At 35.7% G+C, this 20,926-nt stretch overlaps 1 protein-coding gene across 3 annotated transcripts in view; it reads left to right on the forward strand.

The window, feature by feature from the left end:
- The window catches only part of PRR16 (proline rich 16), a 146,091-nt gene that overhangs the window by 86,324 nt on the left and 38,841 nt on the right, over window positions 1-20,926 (forward strand). Inside the window, exons 2-3 of one of the 3 annotated variants that reach the window (XR_010426957.1) lie at window positions 12,566-13,460; window positions 19,260-19,321. Coding sequence is in view for 1 of the 3 variants with exons in the window: in XM_064642880.1 (XP_064498950.1) it covers window positions 12,566-13,324 (759 nt within the window). In the remaining 2 variants the exon portion in view is untranslated. The remainder of the gene's footprint in view (window positions 1-12,565; window positions 13,461-19,259; window positions 19,322-20,926) is intronic. The other 2 variants (XR_010426956.1, XM_064642880.1) reach the window with 2 other exon arrangements.

Here is a 20,926-nt window from a genome sequence, read left to right on the forward strand (position 1 = left end):
AAATGCAGAAGGATCTGAAGTGAGTACACAGCAGAGTGACTGGACTACAAGTGGTAAAAACATATATTTATGGTACTGAGTACAACACCAGGTACCGTGTGAGATGGCCAAACTCTCTTTTGATAGTTCAGTAGTGTTGAGAGTGCAAATACATTACAGGCATAATAGGCTCAGCTTCTTTGCAGATTGTGCAAAAGCAAATAAAAACATTTTCTTACTTTATTAGAGAGCTGGTGTGCAACCAGAAATAGAATTGGAACAGCAGCTACTAGTGCCAAAAGCATGAGCTAATGGTCTTATAAGGACAAAAATCTAATATTCATTGCTTGAAAAAACATCTATGGGTATTGTATTTTGGCACACTGAAATAATTATCTTCTTCAAAAGTGCTGGAAATATCTGAGCTACAAATTTCCTGGTTGGTTTTTTTTTTTTTTTTGAGGGAGGGGGAATTAATAGTACAAATACTAGATTTCAAAACAGAAGGCTTCCTAAATCTGAAAAATGTCTTAAACATGTTAGATAAACATCTTTAATGTTCAGCATATAGAGTGTGTATCTCATTGCAAACATTAGCTGTAAACTCTATTCTTTGCTTCTCGTGCATCCTTAGTTTATGGTATTCGTTAATTATTTTTTTTTTACTGAAAGATAGATAGAACACTTTCTTTGATCTCCAAAATAAGTGATTTTGATTAAATTCAGCTTTAACTGTAAAAAAAGTGCCCATGGATATAAACATGTAACATTATATTACATTGTTTAATTTGAATTTGAAACATTTTAAACAGCTGTCTTGGCAGTGATCATGTTATGCTAATGCAAATACTGTAGTTATTGTTAAATCATTTAATTATATTATTTATGAAAAAAATCCTTAGCTACAATTTGCTTTTTATTCACAGCTTGAAATACATAAACAACTCTACTAATGACTTGAAGGGCTCAGATTTAGATCTAAGAGGCAGACAAAAGTTTTGCATATAGAACCTAAAATGAGATAAAACTCTATTTTTATATATATTTCTCTTGTCCACATATAGCATTTTATTGAAAGGAACCTGAAAAAATTATATCCATAAAGATAAAATATTCTGTGCCTTTTAATTAAATTCCTCTAATATGTTCTGCAGTGTGAGCAGAAGTCATTTATCTTGAAGCAACAAATAATTAAAAGGCAACTATGTATTCATGTCAAACCTACATGGTTCATAGCAAGTACTTTCTCTGCTTTGGCTGATTCATTACTTATTGTTAGTGGTGCAAACTCACTGTGGGCTGTTTTCTGTGATGTATTCTGCCCAGTACATCCAGATGGAAAAGATCAAATTGAGTCCCAAGAAACCTTCAATAGGATCACTATTACAAAATATTCTGCACTCTCTTGTTCTTGGAACACACTTACTTCCAGGTGTTACATGCAGTTCACCAGGAGGGCAAGGGGGGGAAGGGAGTTTATGCATTTGAGACCTTTCAGCTGGAAAAGTTAGAAAACTCTTTAGTAATAATCATCATTATCTATAACATTATTTTTATCCAGGCAGATAGTTCAACCTAGTGCATAAAGAGAAGCTCTTTCAAAGATGGAGGATATCAACAGAAAGAGTATTGTAGGTATGTCTGAAGAAAAGAAGTCTATTGCTTTAGTAGGCTATGCATTTTTTGAACATAAAAGGCAGACGATGCTGTCACTTCATCTAAAATTTGCTTTAAACATTGGATTTGTTCAATATTTAAAATAGAATAAAACTTAATGGATTGTGCAATTTGGGGTAATATTTTGAAGCCAAAAGGACTGGGTAGAAAATGTGTCTATTAAGCTAAATCCTCCAGTATTGTTCAGCTCTGTTGAAACTACATTTTAATAAGTGTCCAACATGCTCAGAATTAGTACTTCCAGATTAATGTAAATTTGCTGCACGTTTCGGTTGGGCTTAGATGTGGCTTTGGTGCTGTAACATAAATGGTGCTGAAATACTAAAATATGGTGACCATCTAGACTCAAAATAGTATTTTACTAATATAATCCTTTAAATCAAAAATCCAACAGAACATGTGTTCTTCAAAAAGATATATTGGCTGTTCTTGGAGAATTTTTTTTTGTTTTAGTACAAAAGAATGTTAAACATTTAGTTCTGGAGTCTCTTTTTAGACTGCCAGAGGAAAAGGAAGGATGCTGATTAATACTTTGCCTAGTGAGGTGGTTTACTTAAAATCAGAGAAATATACTCAGTGCTTAGACTGGAGTTAACATAAAAGAATTGCAATAAAGTTGTTTACCAGCTTCTTAGAAAATTCTTTTGGGTATGCTCAATATTTCAAATTATTTTTCAGAGCTATAATGTTACAAGGTTGGTTTCTTGGTTGTCTTTTTTTTTTTTTTCCCCCATAGCCATTATTAATGTGTCAGAAGAGGGTATTTGAGAAAGTATTTGTGCGAATATGTGAGATTTCTAGTCCTACAAAGGAACTTTCAGTCTCCATGGTAAGCATTAACTGTTTGGGGATGAACATACTTTAAGGAACTTCTACATTCTGTTAACCTTAATAGTTTAGAGTTTAGACAAATATTTAGCATTCATTTAAAGTAATATGCTGTCTAATTAGGCAAATCACTGTATTTGTAGTCATCATGAACCAATTTTTATGTCAAAGATTGTTATGTGGGGACTGAAATCTGTAAGATTTTTATAGTACTGCATTCTCAGCAGTTTTACAACATATTTATTCAGAAAACATTAGCAACAATGAAAATGCACAAGTTAATCACTCCTTAGTTTTTTTCAGCATCCAGCCACTTTCAATTTTGTTACCTGTTTTGAGAAAGAAAAGCAGTAGTAAGCTGCAAGGAGTATTACTGGAATATGTAAATAAGGATTGTATATTAATTCTCAAGTTTTTTACAGGGAAGACTTTTTACTTTTATTTACATGTGGGTTTAAGCATTGAATGCTGATTAGCAATCTTTCTTTAAATTTCCTTCTTTGGGCCAATGAATTAAAATAAATGTATGCAGAAATACTTATCAACTGCATATTTGATATGCCCAGCTTCATCCTTTTCAATGTTTATTTTTCTTTTCTTATCTAATAGCATAAAAATAGAGGTTCACAATCTTTGTTTTAAAAAATTTATAATTCTACAAATTTAGAATAAAGTGTGCAAAACTCAAATAACAAAAAAATTACATTCTTTTTAAATGGTCACACAGGCTTCATCTACACTGTAAAACTTAAATTTGAAGAGTAAGAAAAAAAAGTATAATTTACATCAGTGTAACAACAAATGAAAAATTCCAGTTTTCTTTGTAAGTTGTGTGAAATCAAATTTTCTTTATATTTTATTGTGTAGTCCTCGTACATTTCTGTAATACTTAAAAGCTTTTTTTTTTTTCTAGTTGTGAGTCTTTTTTCAGTGTTCAGAACAAGCTGTGCCAGATTTTCTTGCTGCTCTCAGAATCTGTTTTTGAGCAGCTTCCAGGTTAACACTGGGTTAACTAGGTTAGGTAGGTTAACTCTGCTGCCCATAGAGATATGCATCATATTTGCTATTTCAAATACATGGACTGACCTGCTCTGCTTACAGTGTTGAGTCTGAGTTGCAGATTGTCTTTCAACCTGAGTAACAAGCTACATGTGAAATCATTGCACTACTTGCCAGAGTTAAGACAAGTGTCATCATTCTGTGTCTCTAGATGTGAAAAAACAGATTTAATCTGCTTTATTTTTTTTTTTTTGAAATTACTTACTTTCTTATATTGCCAAATAGAGTTGATGTGAGGATTTCACTGGAAGTATGAGATTCTGTTGCCATTAATAAAGAAGGCTGTCCTGTTTCAACTAGTATTTTAGAACAGCTTTTTTTTTTCTTACAAATATTATTTAAACTTGCTTTTCTCAGAAGGACTTTTTTGCTTGTTTTTTTGTTACTTTATTTTCTCAGGGTTTCTGTTTGTTTATCAAATTTCATCAGGATTTGTTTGTGTGTGACAAGAGCTGTAATTGTACTATTCATCATGCTATGAATACATGCCACATACCTGCCTTCATGTTTCTCTTTGATCTTCCAAACAGCATTTGTCTCAGACTTCATCCAAAAGGGTTCACAGGTGAATTACTATGGCTATATTAAATTCTTAAAGGGGAACTTGAGGAGTAGCTTACTGTAATTTCTATTTCTTTTTTTATTCCTTCATGAAAAAGAAGACTTTTTTTTTAAGATTTCGAATGTGGGTTTCCCAGTTTGCTTTCCCTGAAACACTAAGTCAGAATGATGATACTGAGCTTTCATGGCCTTTTTAAATTCTCAAGAGCCCAACATGGTCTTACATTTTCATTTACATGTTTCAGTCCAGCCTAACTTGGTGTTCTATCTACTTGAAAATGTCAGAGAACAGTTGAATAAAGCCTGTCATTGAAAATTAGGTATTTTTTTATTTCATTTATGTACAGAGGCTAAGATTGAATGTATTGTATCCGGCTCTGGAATGTCCACAGCACAGGGAGGACATTGACCTGCTGAAGTGAGTCTAGAGGAAGGACACCAAGGTGCCTAGAGGGATGGAGCACCTCTCCCATGAGGAATGTCTGAAAGAATTGAAATTTTTCAGCCTGGAAAAGAGCAGGCTTAGGGGTGACCTAATTTCAGTCTTCTACTACCTGAAGGGAGCCTACAAGAAGGATGGAGAGAGACTTGTTACAGGGGTATGTAGTGACAAGACAAGGGAGAATGTTTAGATTGGATCTTAGGAAGAAATTCTTTACTGTGGGGGTGGTGAGGCACTGGAACAGGTTGCTCAGAGAAGTTGCAGATGTCCCAGCTCTGGAAGTGTTCAAGGCCAGGTTAGATGGGGCTCTGAGCAGCCTGATCTAGTGGAAAGTGTCCCTGCTTATGGTAGGGAGGTTGGAACTAGGTGATCTTTGAGATCACTTCCAACTTGGGCCATCTGTGATTCTGTGTTAATGTACTCTAAAGGGGAATACTAGCTTGAGAAGTTACTAATGTATTCTTTAGCCAAAATTTTATGGTGGCAACAAAAACTCTGTGTGTATAAGTTTGCTTAGGATGGAGTTAATCTCTTAGATGCCTTAACACCTGACAAGCTTCACACCAACCTCGTTCTTTGCTGGTGCTGCAAGGTGAGTGACTGAGCTGCTGAGATGCTGTTGTAAGTCGCCTCGTGAAAGCTGAACTTCTAATCTGCATGGAAGTTAGTATTTACTCAGATATCAAATTCTAGTGCTTTGTTAGAGTATTTTAGTATAAACAGACATTATTATTTGTTAATACAGCTTCAGATATTAAGATGCTGATGTAAAATGAAACAAAACAAAAAAACTGCAACCTAATTGCATGGCTGGGAGGGCTTCCGCAGATGCGGTTTTGCAAAACAGCTACAGCTTGGGTATTATGCAAGTCCATGAAGCACTTTGTCTATAAAAGCATCTGTGTTTTTTCTCAAGCCGAAAGAGGTGTAGGTGGCATCTCCATATAATGAGGGTGGGAAACTGCAGGATATTGCAGATGCTAAAACCTTATGCAGGTTCAAGCAGAAATAGACATGTTCATGGTAGATAAATATGTCAAGATCTGCTTAATACAAAATCTGCTGAGTTCTAGAGTTAGAAATTGCTTGAGTCTGGGATAAGGTTCTGCAGAAATATTTCTGTGTGACTTTTCTATTCTTGTGTTCTTGCCTGAGCACCTGCTTTTTGTAATTTTTCACAATATTGTACTAAGTAGACCACTTGTCTCTCCTACTACAGCTCTTGTTTTGGGTTCTTTTTGCAATTTTTTTGCTTACACCACTTTATAAACTTGTTTCAATCTAGTTTTGGTTTCTCCTTGACCTGGTAGCTGTATTCTTTTGGGGTTGGAGGAAAGGGAGAGGACAGGGAGCAGTGTAGAGAAGTTGACTGTGGCAAAATACAAAAGATATGAGCATGGACGACTGATGCTGGAATATAACCACTCCAGAAAAAGGTCTTATTTGGATGCTATACGTTAAACTTTAAAGGGCGATAATGGCTCTATCACTGTTAACAGGGACCTCCGTCTTGTTTGTTGTTAGCTGTGTAGTAGTTCAGGATTTACAGGCACTTGGTAGGGGAAAAAAGCTTCTTTTGTGTCCTTGGATTGCTCATTTTTGTCAACAAAGGACTAATAACTATACAAGAAATAGTAAGCTAAGGTGATAGGAATGTAAATAGTTTGACAGCTTGTCCTTTAGTAATTATAGCAAGTGGAAGATTTCTTGTTGGATTAGAGGTGCAATCACAAGATATTAGAGCTACTGATGTAGCATAACCAATTCCTTACTTAAAGGCAAGAATAGCCTCTTTGTGCTAGAGGTGATTACTCTTTTATTCTTAATTACATATTTATTCTTGTGTCGTGTTAGTTAATTAATTTTAGCACATACAGTGCAAAATTTATCTATGTCAAACTTTGCAAGGTTTCAGAATTACTTAAAAGATAATGAAATTAAGACATTTCAATTGCACTTATTTGTAATTAAAGAATACTACCTAATTTTGTTCATTTCTCTGCTACTTTTTTTAGTTCAAGCTAGTAACTTGTCTCATGACCTGATTTGATTGTGGTTGATTTAAAATCAAATTCAGTATCTGTCCATAACTGTATATTTTCTAGTAAACTTCCAGCAAACTGTTAAGTCAAATCTCATACCTGCACACTGCTGTGGTGTAGTACTAAAAAGTAATTTATGGATTGTACCTATTCCATCTCAGAGATAATATCAGCTAAGTACTGCTCCCATTCTCCTTATGCAGCTTTTTTGAGAGCTACTAGCCTGTGCAGAGGCAAGTAATTAAAAAAAAACCCAAAACCAGAATCTAAGTCATAAATCTATGTGAAACTTTGAAGAACAAAAAACCCAGTGCAAATGCCTGAACATTATAGGGAATATTATAATTTTTCACTTCTGTGAACTTAAAAATTTTTATATCTTTGGAAGTATATTAGTTTTTTTTCTGAAACAAAGTTTACTTCTTTATTCAGTAGTTGCCAAAAAAGTACAGTTATCTGTGGTGGAATTGAGTGAAGCTTGTGGATTATGTATTCACTGAACATTGGCACCCTATTGCCTTATTTCACCCTGCCTTAAAATAGGAGGAAAAACGAACCTGGTGAAGCATTTATTGTAAGGAGATAATAAAACTCTTAATAGTCTTGTATGTGTATTAAATAATCGCAGAAAGAGAAACACTGACGTCAGTGTTTATGATTAACATAGATATCCCTTTTCAGAGAAGTTTAGGGGTACAATTAAGGAGTACAAGAAACTGTTACTTTCTCTGTCATGTTTTAGTCTTATGGTTACAAAGTAAGAATGAGATCTGTCATCCAGTGAGTTTTGAGTCTTATCAGAGGAAGTAAAAACCATTCAAAATGTACAGCTCAAATAACTGAAATATTAGGGCAGCATAGGCTGCTTTTGATAATCACAAGACTTCTTCTTGGACAAGATTCTGAAGTTACTTTAAGCAGAGACTGCAGTGGAAAAGCAGTACTTTGTGCCAGGCCTATGATTTTAAACAATTTAATATAAGAGTTTGATAACACTGGGAGTTGGGTTAACTGCATGATATCTTTGCTTTTCAAACTGTTTGCAACTTCAATTTTTTCCTTTTTTTTTTTAATTGGGTTTGAGTATTATATATATCATTTTCTGCTGAACATGTAGTATTGATTCATTCTCCATATACTGGTAGTTTCAGAACAGAATTTCTGAGTCCAAATCCATGTTGATAAGAGTATGGTTTTTTGTTGTTTGTTTGGTTTTTTTAGTGGCACATAACTTTCTCTTACCCCTGGCTATAATGAGGAGCTTTATGTTTTCTCTAATGATGTAATATGCTGTGCATATCGTGAGAGAAAACAGGAAAGTTGTTTCCAAATAGTGATCTTTAGTCTCAATTCACTTAATGGTTCTATCTCACAAATGCCACACACTTCATATTCCTGTTTAATCTTTGTGCAGTGAGAATAAAATCTCATGTGACGTTACTATAGATCTTATGTAAACCTTGAACTAAAATGTTTTGTCTGCTGCTTGTGAAATGTGCTCTGACATAGCTGCCTTTCCTTTCTCAGCTTTCTTTACACTATTCTTTTGCTCTCAGGTATCATGTTTATGACATGCATCCATTGATTCACTTTGGCTTCTTCAGCCTCTGTGCTGTATTGCTCTAATTATTCCAGAGTGCAATCACTGTTTCATTTCACACTGCTGTCTTAAAATCTAGTGATCTTGCCTCATTGCCTACTCTTAGTAACTACTACCTGGCAAGTTGTCATTTTCCTTTTGGCTTCATTTTATTCTCATTCTGTAATTTCTATAATTTTCTGTACCTAATCGAATCCTGAAAACTCTTGAAGCGGATAGAAATACAATATTTTGCTTGTCCCTAAAATGTCTCAAGCACCTATGGCATTCTCTATAAAGATTTGGATTTTGCTGGTAAAGAACCCTCTGATTACTTCCTACCATCTATTCAATTATATGCTTCTACACTCTTTTAATATTCAAGTTATTAGTTCAGATACCTTGAGAAAACCTTCTGACTATAAAAACATTTCAGAAAGGTATTTAAAAGTATTAAAAATCAGTGCATTGACAACCAAGAACTCAACAACTGTAATGTTCATTTGCTTTAGCAAACATCTGTGATTTTCATACAGTCATACAACACTGATTTTTTACCTTGTACTTGTTCTTACAGCTAGGTGCTCAATGTAGATACCCCTAACAAGATAACTCACTTGGTTGGGACATGGTGCTAATAATGCCAAGGTTGCAGGTTCAATCCCAGTATGGGCTATCTGCTTAAGATTTGGACTTGATGATCATTGTGGGTCTCTTCCAACTCAAAATACTCTGTGATTCAAGATTCTGTGATAAGTTAGCCTCTCTGTGTTGAGTGATTTAGGAGCACTAGTTCATTTGAGTTCTTGACTGTTTCCTAATTGGAATGTTCATAATTAACACTTTTTTCCCCAAATGTACTGAAAGGCTAATGTGTCTACAAAAAAATTAAAAGAACAAGAAAAAGCAAAATAATAAGGAATCATAACTAATTCCACTTTTCTCGATTTCTGTTGTTTGCTGAGGTGAGGTTTTGTGTTCGTTTGTTTTAATTAGTTTTTTGGTAAATTGCTGTTAGTGATGTTTTTTAAACATACGCCTGCTGTTTTGGGTTTTGGTAAAAATGACATTTAATTCATATCAACTGATCACTGATTCTAAATGATGATTATAAATTCTTATGTTCTACAGATGTTGTTGTTGCTGATCGTGTCTGTAGTTTGAGCATTAGTGAAGAAAACGACCTGAGTCTACATTTAAAAAAACCTAAAAGGACAAGAGATTACAAGATAATTTTCAATCAGTAAGCTGGAGGTGAAGGATAAACATATCTACATTAAGTTTGCTTTATTCAAAATTTTTTTTCTGCTTATTGTGCAGCTATTGTCAAAATAAAAAAACAAAAAAAAACAACCAAATAAAAAACAAACCATGCAAAAGCTCCATCCACACATATTTATAAGATGTAAGCATAGATTTGACTTATTGAATTACTTAGATTTCAGGATAAAATATTTTGGGTCTGTCCATGTGCTAACAGACTGATCAATTCTTGAATTCTGCTAGAAAAATCCAACTCCATCCCCACTGGGCACCTAATATTGTTATCCAGTACCAACCCAGAAAGAGGATAAGAATAAACTGACATCCTGGTTCATTCAGGGGTGTCATACTGGATTCTACAGAGCTTGAAGCCTCAGGATATAGCTATCAGGGGAGAAGTAGGCATCTCAGCAGAGCTCACATCTGGTTAATGACTAAGGAGCTCCTCAGGCTATGAAATGGTGTATCCCCAATGCTTGTACATGTGTTTTATTCTAGAACTGAAAAAATGGAAAAATTCACTGGACAGATTCACTAGAACAGCACTTTTTGTTTGTGTGTTTGGTTGGTTTTTTATATTCTCTCACCTCCTTAGAATTTGCATTGTGAAACAGCCTATGTTTTTCTTAAGATTCATTTTTCTTTTTAACTATGTCAGTTTCACTGTGTTAGTTAGGGGTTCTCTTGTTAGTTTTTCAACTTCTTTGAATTTTACCTTCTGGGATAGAAAAGCAAAAGAAAATAACAGTACACAGAATCACAACTTGTGGTGGGAATGAATCTGGACAGATAAACTGTGTTGTTACGTCAGAGCCATTTCATGCTGGGTTTACGTTTTACAAATGGATAAATGACAAAAAAAATTCTGATGTGCACTGTACATTTACCCAGAAGACAAAAGATAAACTCTGTAGTCATTAACTTGAAGGGCAGCTAATAACAGACTTTCTTGTTACTCTTGAGAAAGTTTTTGCACTGCCAAAAGGACAATCTGAATGGATGCAAATTTTCTCACCAGGGTCTGCCATTTCATGACATTTGTGCTGCATAATTTTTCTCTTTCTTTTCTTGCCAAGAAATTTCTTTGGTTCATGCTGCATCACTCCATTCTGTAACTGTTATAATTTATTAAAAGAAATTAGAATGCAATATTATATTTAGCCAGACCCTAATATTTACAAAATCCGTACTACGCTTGTAGACGGATGCCTAAATTTCAGGATTACTATCCAGAAAATGACTGTCTTTTCCTTGTTCCTGTTTCCTTTTGAGAGGATCTCTCTGCCTTGGTTTGCTTATGTAATGGAAGGTGATTAGGCAGGTTCTTTCGCCTGTAAACTCATTCTTCCTATGAATTTTGATACTGGTGTGATTTGTCTACCTTAATTCTGAAATTTCCAAGAGTAGTCGTATGCTGTACCCTGGAGGGGATGTTTGGGATCTGACAGTTACTAGAGTTCAACTGTACATTTCAACTTTTAGAATAATGTTTTGAATTCTGATTATTTGGGGGATTTAATGTCTGTCTTTTAAGGGTATACTTTTTCTTTATTCATTTTTTGAGAAAAATCAAAGTGCCAAAATAGAAACTGAAATGCAGCATAATACTGGGCTTTGAATAGTGATTAAATGAGCAGTTCTTTTGGTCTTTTAGAGTAAAAATATTGTAAATTTTTTTCAAAGTTGTTTGAAAGCTCTCTTTCTGAATCATGCTTATTTGCACGTTTGCTGATTTTAGGAGAAGGAAGACAGTGAACTGAATTGCTGCATATGAATTTTCATGAATTTTGTATTATGCAACTCTGAGCTTCCAGTATGAGCAGTGAAAGCTGAAGTGCTTTCTCATTTTATGGTGGTTTTGCTTTTATTATTTACTGTTTACTACTGAACACATAAGTGAGTGACTGGTTTGGCTGAAAAAAGTCACTGCCTTCAGTAATGACTGTCAATTCTTTTGCAGTTAATATATGGCTCATATGCCTAAAAATAGTGTTGGGTTGAAACAGTAATATTACAGTCAAGTTACTGAAAGCAGGAAGTAGAAATGAAAGTTTCCATGGCACAATGGCAGCATCTAGTTTTATTTCAGATGTACTGGGCTGCCCCCTCCAGAACATCACAGATCAACCACAAGAACGCCAGGCAATGGCTCAAGCTTTTTGTTCATGCACCAAAGTTAGCTAGCAACATTTCAGTCACTGATTATTTGTTGTATATATTGTGAGGATGTAAAGGACAGAGATCAGTTTTTAAATGTGTTCTTACTTTAAATGTGTACTATCTGTTGCAGTTACATTTAATTTGTAGTTAGAGTTGTTCAAATAGTTACTGAGTGAAATGCAGTTTTCAGGAAGGGCTTTTAATTGTCACAGACAAACTTTCTCTACTAAGTAAAGGTGGCATGGGTTGCATGCTCTATGAAAAATCAGTAGAAAAAGAGGGCTTTGAAGACTAGAAAAGATCTAACATTGTAGAATCTACAAACAGAAATATGGGAGGTAGAGGAAAACTTGGGTTTGTTTCAGAAGATTGTTTCAGGGGATTTCAGATCTTACAGAAAATATTCATGAAGGTGGATAATGCAGGAGGGAAGTTGTTTCTCAGACCCTGTTTTATGTTAAAAAATTGTCATGAAAATGTGTACCACTTTTATGATTTTAGGAATATAATATCACCTATACAGCACATCTACTGTTTGAAAGGTCAGAGCTAAGAGATACTGTGCAGAAGTTTAAGGCCCAGAAGCCGTCATGTAGAAGCTAAAGTTGAACAATTCTGTCTCCTCCTACACTGGAAGGAAAAGCATAATATTGAAGAATTACACTTCACTTACTATGATATTACCAAGTAAACCCTGGAGGGAAAGAAAGGGAATTTCATTCTAGACTGTTTCAAGTTATATTTCTCTTGTGTTTAGGTGATAAGCTAGCAAACTAGCCATCCTTATCATTATTGTTGTTGTCATTTTTATTATTATTATTTTATTATGTTGACAGGAAAAAAGAAATAATGTTCAAAAAAATTGGATGCTTCAGTTCTGGGGAGGACAAACTGATAGTGGAGAGGGCTTTTGTTTTTCCCTGCCTTCTCTGAGTCAAGGTTTTTCTCACCATTTTCAATCTGGCTGTTGTGCAGGTGGTTGACCAAATTGACACACTGACGTCTGATCTGCAGCTGGAGGATGAGATGACAGACAGTTCCAAAACAGACACACTTAACAGCAGCTCTAGCAGCACAACAGCTTCCAGCTTGGAGAAAGTCAAGGTGCGCGGCAACCCCCCTCTCATCAAGCCGCCTGCGCACCCCTCTGCCATCCTCACCGTGCTGCGGAAGCCAAACCCACCTCCGCCTCCACCACGACTGACGCCTGTCAAGTGTGATGAACCTCCCAGGCTGCCTCCTTTGGCCAACCCAGTCAAGACGAATGGCACCCTGCTGCGAAATGGGGGCTTGCCAGTTGGGCCCAGCCGCATCCCAAATGGAGATATGTGCTGCATACCGAACAATAATTTGGAGAAGGTCGTGGCGCAGCCTCTGATGCACAGACCTGAGAAAGAACGGTGTCCTCAGCCGGGAGCAAGGGAACGGGTACGATTTAGTGAAAAAGTGCAGTACCACGGCTATTGCCCTGACTGTGATGTTCGGTATAACATTAAAAACAGGGAGGTGCACTTGCACAGTGACTCGACCCGTGTTCCTGGAAAGCTGCCACACCAGTGCCCTCCTCTGCCACCTCCACCACCTCCACTGCCTCCATTTCCTCTGGAAAATGGAGGGTTGGGGATAAGTCCCAGTAATAGCTTTCCTCCTCCAAGACCTGCAACTGTGCCTCCACAAACTGCACCAAAACCCCAGAAGACCATCTTGAGGAAATCAACCACTACAACAGTGTGAAGTATGCCACTTGTAATAACTCTTTATTTTTTCCTATATATAAACATAAATAGGTAATGAGCACTTTCTACTTGAGCAATAAAAAGACCCAATGTATTACTCCCTGTGTCCAGTGGAGTGGCATAAAAATCACATGGTAAGTACAAAGAGGAATACTGTTGATCTTATTTGTACCCACCAAAAATACCATTAAGCCAAAGGATGCTGAAAAAATATTCATTATTTAGCAGTTTCTTAATTGTAGCATGGTTTAAAAAAAAATGAAAAGAAAGTTCAGTACAAAAATACTGAATAGTGGTCTGTGACAGATTTCAGTCTATCTGACGTGAGGCAATAAATATTGCTCCTGGGTTTTAGAGCTTTTAAAATGTCTTTTGATGAGGCAAAGCGTGGTACCAGCTAACAGCGTTTGACTGCAAATGCATTTTTCTCTGCATGACTGCTTGAACGAATGCATTGTGTGTGGAGTGGTGCAGTAGAAATTAATCATTGGACTTTCAGGCAGCTTGCTCTTTGGTGGGGAAGTAAAGAAATAATTGAAACATATGTTGGCATGGCTCTGGAAAACTGAGTTATCTTGTGTTTTGTTTCTCACTTGCTCAGTGTGTCACAGCCAATGTAAAGTACGGAGTTTTAAGATGAGCAGGGAGAGCCCCATTCAGTTCCCCTGTATTTCCACTGCTCCATCCTCAAAATGGTAGTGATATTTTATCTCATGTGCAATGGCAGTAGATTTTAAAAACAAAGCCCAGTCCTGTGTTTTTCCCAAAGCTTTTGTCTGGTGCAAATCTCTTTTGAAGGCAATGAACATGTTGCCTAAGGCCTTCAGGGACATCCACTTAATTCATGTAAAGAGCTTTGAAGTTGAAAAGCTCTGTGCAATTATGGAGCATTAACATTGCAAAACAAGATATTTTACATGTTATCACATTTTGATGGTGAACCCAATTAATATTCTTACTAGTTGAAAAAAAGTCCTCAGTGTTTTTAATTATTTTATGAAAGAACATCCTTTTATTCTCACAAAGAGAATTACAGGGACTTACAGTTTAAAAAACATCCAGTCAGTGAAGGAAATCTGATAATAAACCTGTTATTTACAAAACTTGTTCCAAATTAATCTCAAATGGCCAACAGCAAATACTATACGAAAAAAAATATTCTTATTTCAGCTGAAATGTAAAAGGTACTTTGTGATGAAACAGACAAAACTAGACAAAACAGATTTTTAATTTTAATTTCTCTTTACATGCAGTAATAGGTAAACTGAAAACCAATCCTCAAGCTATTTCCCTGTATACATATTTCAATACATTTATAGTATTTAAAATTAAGCAATAAGAATAATCATGACAAAAATTCTAGCAAATTACTACCATTTGGAAAACTTTGCAGTAAACAAAGATTGTATTTTGTGTAAATATACATTTAGGGTCTAAAGCTTCATGCTTTATTCCCTGCATAAAAGGCTAAGGAAGGAAATAATCTTAAATGCTTAATCATTCTTTCCCCTCCTCTTCCCATGTGTTTTTCATGATGCACTTTTCATTTTGTATTGTTTGACTGTACTTAATCCCATGACAGCTGTTGCCAAGTGAAGTGAGTCCTGGCACTTGGCAGCAAGAGGCAGTAACTCATTCTGCATGTGCATGAGATATTTGCTACCCAAATGAGGTTTTTGTCACGTAGATTCTGCTCACATGCTGGAACTCCACGTTACCTCCTTTGCTTGTGTGTTTAAAATTACATTTAAAATCATTGGAATTATGTGTGGACATATCCACATTGCATATGTACAGGTTTTCCTTTTAAAAAGAAAATTCCTGCTGTCTTGACTTTATCACTACTGTAGACATCATATACCTGTTATAAGTTAGCTTAGTATTTTTTTCATTCTGAAAAGAGCTACCGTGTAGAAGAAAATATAAGAAAATGCAAATCAAATATTACATATTTTATATAAAATGTTTGTTTCATCTTAAATTAGGGAAAATAACACTGAATCATTTTAGGGGAGTAGGATCTGCTGCACAAATCTTTCCCCGCTTGGCTCAATCTTTCCACTATGAACTCACTTCTGATAGTAGAGCACAGTATTTCTCCTTTGGGCTTTTAAGAACATCTTAGTACTTCCAAGTTGGATGCTGTACTCAGTAGATGTGCACTGATATACATGTAAATGTCACTTTTGTTTCAGTGTTAAGTTTAAAGTTCTCAGCTCTGGAAAGTTTAAGTAGCATCTGAATTTCAGCAGTTCATGTTCAGTTTTGGTATCCAAAATTTCCATCTTGTACTTCGTCCTCACTTGAAGAAATGCTTTCTTTTTTCTTTCCCCATGCTCTTTCCCAAGTATCTTTTCACAAACTACTGCCCCTTGTGAATTTTCACACAGGTGCAAATGCTGTGCTATAAAAAGAAAAGTTTCATCTCTTTGAATGCAATGCTGTCTTTGGCCAGAAATGCCGGAGTTTCCAAATCTGACAGAAATACATTGTTTTTCAGAAAAGTTTTCTAACTCAGGCTTTTTTTAGTGCAACATGTTCCAAAAGTCTCTGTTAAATCATAGTACAAAAGTGGAATCAATTCTGTTTTAATAAGAATCTCTGGCCTGTGTCCTATTGTAAGGTATTTTTATCAATGTAACAATTTCACATTATTGGCAGGACAGGATAAAATTAAGGTTAAAACAGGTAAATTTACAAAGCACAGGAAACAATTAACTCTAAGTATTACAGCACTGTCTGATAGAAATGGCATAACAACAAATGCAATACTGTATTCAACTAGCAGTGGTTTTTACATTTGTATTAGGGATGTAAGCTCTGTGAAGCATTTTTGAACACCTACAATGTAGCATGCTTCACACTTTACTGAGGAAAACCCAGTAAGCTAACCAGAACTGGACAGGAATTGTCTGCCTTTGAAATGTAAGTGTAATATCTCTGAGATTATATTTAGTGTTTTGCAAAAATATTCATACTTGAAAAAAATGAAAGTCCAGTTGCAGTACTCAGAGCTTTAATTCAATGTTTGCTGTTCAGTTTTGATTCCTCAAAGGTATTTTAAAGTCTGAATTGTCCAGATCTAGTCTTGTCAAATGCAAATAGAAGGAGAAGGTGGTTTCCATCAATTTAATGAAAAAAATAATTTAGGAAAATTAAGATAAGCAATCAAAATTGCTTAATTTGTAATAATGGCACTTATTAATAAAGGCTAACATGTGAATGCATTGTAAGAAAGAAACACTAGGAGAGTGGAATCCAATAACAATACTTTTTAAGGACATAAGATGGGAATCTTCAAAAAGATCATGGATTTTTCTATAATCTAGTAGAAGTCATTGTTCTTCCTTCTCGCTTCTGAAGGTGTTACACTTTTTATCACATCATCCACTGTTCTTGAAAACAAAAAAAAATTCCAAATATTCATCTAAATTTTTTAAATCAATATTTTATTTAAAATATGACATGAAGTAAGTGAAATAGACTACATCTCTTGCTATTAACTTCTTTCAGAAAACTTTATTATTGGTTTTGAAGAAGAGAACAGTGTGAATCTTTTAATTACCAGATGGATTTGCGTGTGCCCTCTGGACTTTCTCAGATCTCTTTGTTTCCATGTTCTAATTATGACTTTCCTTTCAGTGATACCATGAACAGTGATTTTACATGTGGAGATAAAATCATGCTATGGTTGCTATGTCGCTTGTCTGATTTACTGTTACAGTAGGCACATGTAGTGAGCCTATATTTTTGCAGAGGCAGCATTTCTCATATTCTGTATATATGCTGTGATCCATGCTTTTTCAGAGGCTATGTGTGTGTGTAGAAGCAAAATACCTATCCACTGTTCAAACTAGTAATAGTAATAAAACATAAGGCTCAGAACTGCAGCAAGGTTTTGCAAGCAAGGTAAGTGCAAAAGCATGTGGTAGAATAAATATCTATGGTAAACCATGGTAAGCACAATGTCTTGAGTACTTAATCTGAAAAATACTTGGCACCTGTTAAATAACTACACGGTATTTTGTGGGGAAGTTTGTGGTATACCACATGCAATGGTTACATGCTGCAGCCTAACATTTCCTTATCTATTAACACAGACCAAGAAGTCCATAACTGAAGCAGCAGCAACAGCGCTGGTGTTACTGGCTCAGTGGTGCATGCAAACTGCAGTACAGCCTCGTCTTTGGTAGCAGTTACACGTTGATGGCTCTTAACTGGGAAAAATTAGGAGGGATTTTATCTCACTAGCCTGTTTTATGGTGGCAAATAGTCCAAGAGAGCAAGTTCCTCTATCAAAATTTTGTCAAGATATTTTGTCCATCTTGGGTTAGCTCTGGGGAGCGCGTGCAAGCTAATTCCTGGTGCTTAATGATATAAGATCTGTCTAGCTCATGTTGGTGAAAGAGCTCTCTTGTAGCTGTGACTGGAGCTGCTGGGAAAAATGGACTTGACCAGGTATCCTGCTGCAGGAGAGGGGCCCATGCAAGTCTGTGCAAGTCTGCTCCTGTTCTCTGTTTCTTCACATTTTTTCATGAATGGCAATATTTTATTACTACATGGTTGGAGTGTTTTGTTAAAAAATTGCAGTTGCACTGTGTTCATCAGCTGGGCTGTATTGTTTCTGTGGTGTAAGCAGGTGGGACTATGACTGTGTTTGGGTTGCCCACTCCTTTGTAATACTGAATCTTTGCAAATTTTGAGGCAGAGTTTTCTTACTTTTGAGGTAATCAGTCTCCTGTCAGGTTATAAAAACCAGATGAGAATCTCTCATGCAGGTGTGATGAAGAGGGACTAGAACCTTCCATGTCTTGAGGGACTGTTTTTGTTGTTTCAGGACTGTGTATCTTTTTTCATGTGAAAATGTTTTTTATAGACAGATGAGAAAAATGTCAGGTCTAATCCAGGAAAAGAAGTAGAACATAAATTGCACCTGATAGCCAACAGCAATGCTTCGTACAATGAGTAAGACCAGAAACATCCTACTGCCTTGCTTGGGGAAGAGAGAGAGTGGAACTCCAGGAATTACTGCATCTTTCTTCTCAGGAGTTTTTTTCTTTCATCCTGAAACACTAGATGTATACTAGATTGCTAAGGAAATTAGTCTACCTCACTGTTGGCTGTAAATTATGTTCATAATAAGTAATTATGTGTTTATGAGAGTTTTCTGATACCAGATCTGTCCCTCTGTGTTTTCTGTTTGATCTTTTGACTAACTTCTTATCCTACCTTGCAAGCAATAATGGGGTAAAGGCTACACAAGAAGGGAAAATAATAAGTAAATTTTGAAAAAAAGAGAACTTTAAACAGATATATTTAAGTATATTCCTCAACAGTGCTTACATGATGATAACATCAATCTAAGAGCTTGTTTTTCTTTAAATTTCTTATCATTACTTTAAACTTAATCTTGAGTCACCTTAAGCTTAAGAGAGCACGTAAAAACCCAGTCAGTGACAGAATTTCTCATAGAAGTGTTTATTTCCTTTCCAGTTCAACATTGATTTTGCTAAGTAAAAGTTAGTAATACATGTCAGTCTCCTTCTCGGATAAAAGAAGGTGAAAACCAAAACATTATGATAGTATCTCTTTGTTTATACAAAGAGATACTATCATATTGTTTATACACAATGCTTACAGAATATTTTTGGTTTTTGCATACTGGAGCTAATGTTCTAATTGGACTCCTGATACTGAAGCTAATTGGCTTTGTCCCTGCTTCAAATCTAGGATGCAACTTGTGCTCCAGATCCCTTGACCAGTTGTCCCAAGGCCTTGAGGTTCCTCTTGATTCTCTGCAGTATCCTTGATGGGTTATTGCAGGGAGATTGAACTAGATGATCTTTAAAGGTCTGTGAAAGAAGGAGAGGCAGAGACAATGTGTGGTGAACTGACAGTAACCAACATTCCCTGTCCTGCTGCACCACTTGCAGGGAGGAGGTAGAGAAATCGTGAGTGAAGCTGAGCCCAGGAAGAAAGAAGAAGTTGGGAGAAGGTAGTTTTAAGATTTAGTTTTCATTTTTTATTTTTCTACTCTCACTTGATTGGTAATATACTAAATTAATTTCCCTAAATCCAGTCTGTTTTGCTCATGATGGTAGTTGGTGAGTGTTTTTTCCCTATCCCTAATTTGACTCATGAGCCTTTTGTTATGTTTTCTCTCCCCTGTCCAGCTGAGGAAAGGAAGTGATAGAGCAGCTGTCTTGGGTACCTGCCATCCAGGCAGGCTCCCCCACACACAGTGTCCAAGAGTGCCAAGATCTAGTGGGCTGTTACTGGAAAATGTCCTTTCCTTATAATTGATCTTCAGAAAGAGATAGTGCAAATTAAAAGTCAGGAAAAATAAAGTAACTTTATTTCATACTCTCAAAACTTTTCTGCAAGTTTGAATTTTCTGGCTGTGATTTGCTTTACCTAATTAAAAGTTTAGAAGGAAACTTATTCATTAATTCTGGGGAAATAAGGTTTCTGACATGAGAGGATCCATTACATAATAAAAGAAAAAAAAATACTGTTGTCTGAGTTAATAAAATCAGACTAGAAATGAGATTAAGATTCTTCACAGTGAGCTGTGTAAGAACTCACTTGGAAGAGTAATCAGTAATCCACAATATGAAGTCTTTGAATTAATGTATTTCTCTTAAAAAGGAGGCGCACTAGGTCTAAGGAAAATACTTCGAAGGTCTACAGTGGTAAGCAGGAAGGCAAAGTAATTTACTCTATTGCTTCCTGTTAGCCATTAAAAGAACTTATACACCTTTCTTTATAAGACAGATGAAAAATATACTTCTATGATGTTGCCAGCAGGTGCAATTTTGTACTTGACAAAGAAGAGAGATGAAAAAAAAGAATCAGTTAAGCATGCCAGAAGCAATAGAAAATTAAAGTGTCAAACTTTGTTTTTATAAACAGGCACAACTCGGTACAAATTGTTCAGGCTGTTAATGAATTGCTTGTACTTGGTGACTTGAAATGAATGGGTTGGAAGCCTTTTATGGGTATATATGGAAGTGCTTCTTTACCCACTAGAATCATGATTTTAGAATAAGCCATCTTTGTGTACCTGTGTGTAAAATCTGCAGCAGAACAGAATACTGCAGAGGAGCTGTATGGGCAAATACTTTGACAGCCAAATTTTTTGTCATCTGTGCAGGAATCAGCCTCAATATCAGTCAGTTGATGCAGCCATAGACAAATGCTCTTCAAATTCCAGTGCTGATGTGACTTATTACACATTTAACCCTGCACTGTTTTTGGGAAAACCATCCTATGGTACCTTTGCTGATCATTCCTGTGTCATCTCTACAATAAGTGAACTACACTTTGTCAGTGGAGCAGTGAACCGATTGAGTGGCCCAAGCTGTCTGAAAAAATTTTTATTCCCAAAATCGTTGAGTCAGTCAATGAGGCAGACTATGAAAGAGGAGAGTGGAAAAAGAATCAGCCTTGTCACAGAGATGTGAATTTTTGCCTTGACTTGACTTGTTTCTAAAAAGCACGATAAGAATACACACAAAATGTTTTCATATGTCACCAAAATAACTGAGGATAAAATATAATCAAAATAAGATTTTGGGTTGTGTTATGTTGTGATTTAAGT

The sequence above is a fragment of the Pseudopipra pipra genome, chromosome Z (genome assembly GCF_036250125.1).
Source record: "Pseudopipra pipra isolate bDixPip1 chromosome Z, bDixPip1.hap1, whole genome shotgun sequence".
Classification (NCBI taxonomy): domain Eukaryota; kingdom Metazoa; phylum Chordata; class Aves; order Passeriformes; family Pipridae; genus Pseudopipra; species Pseudopipra pipra.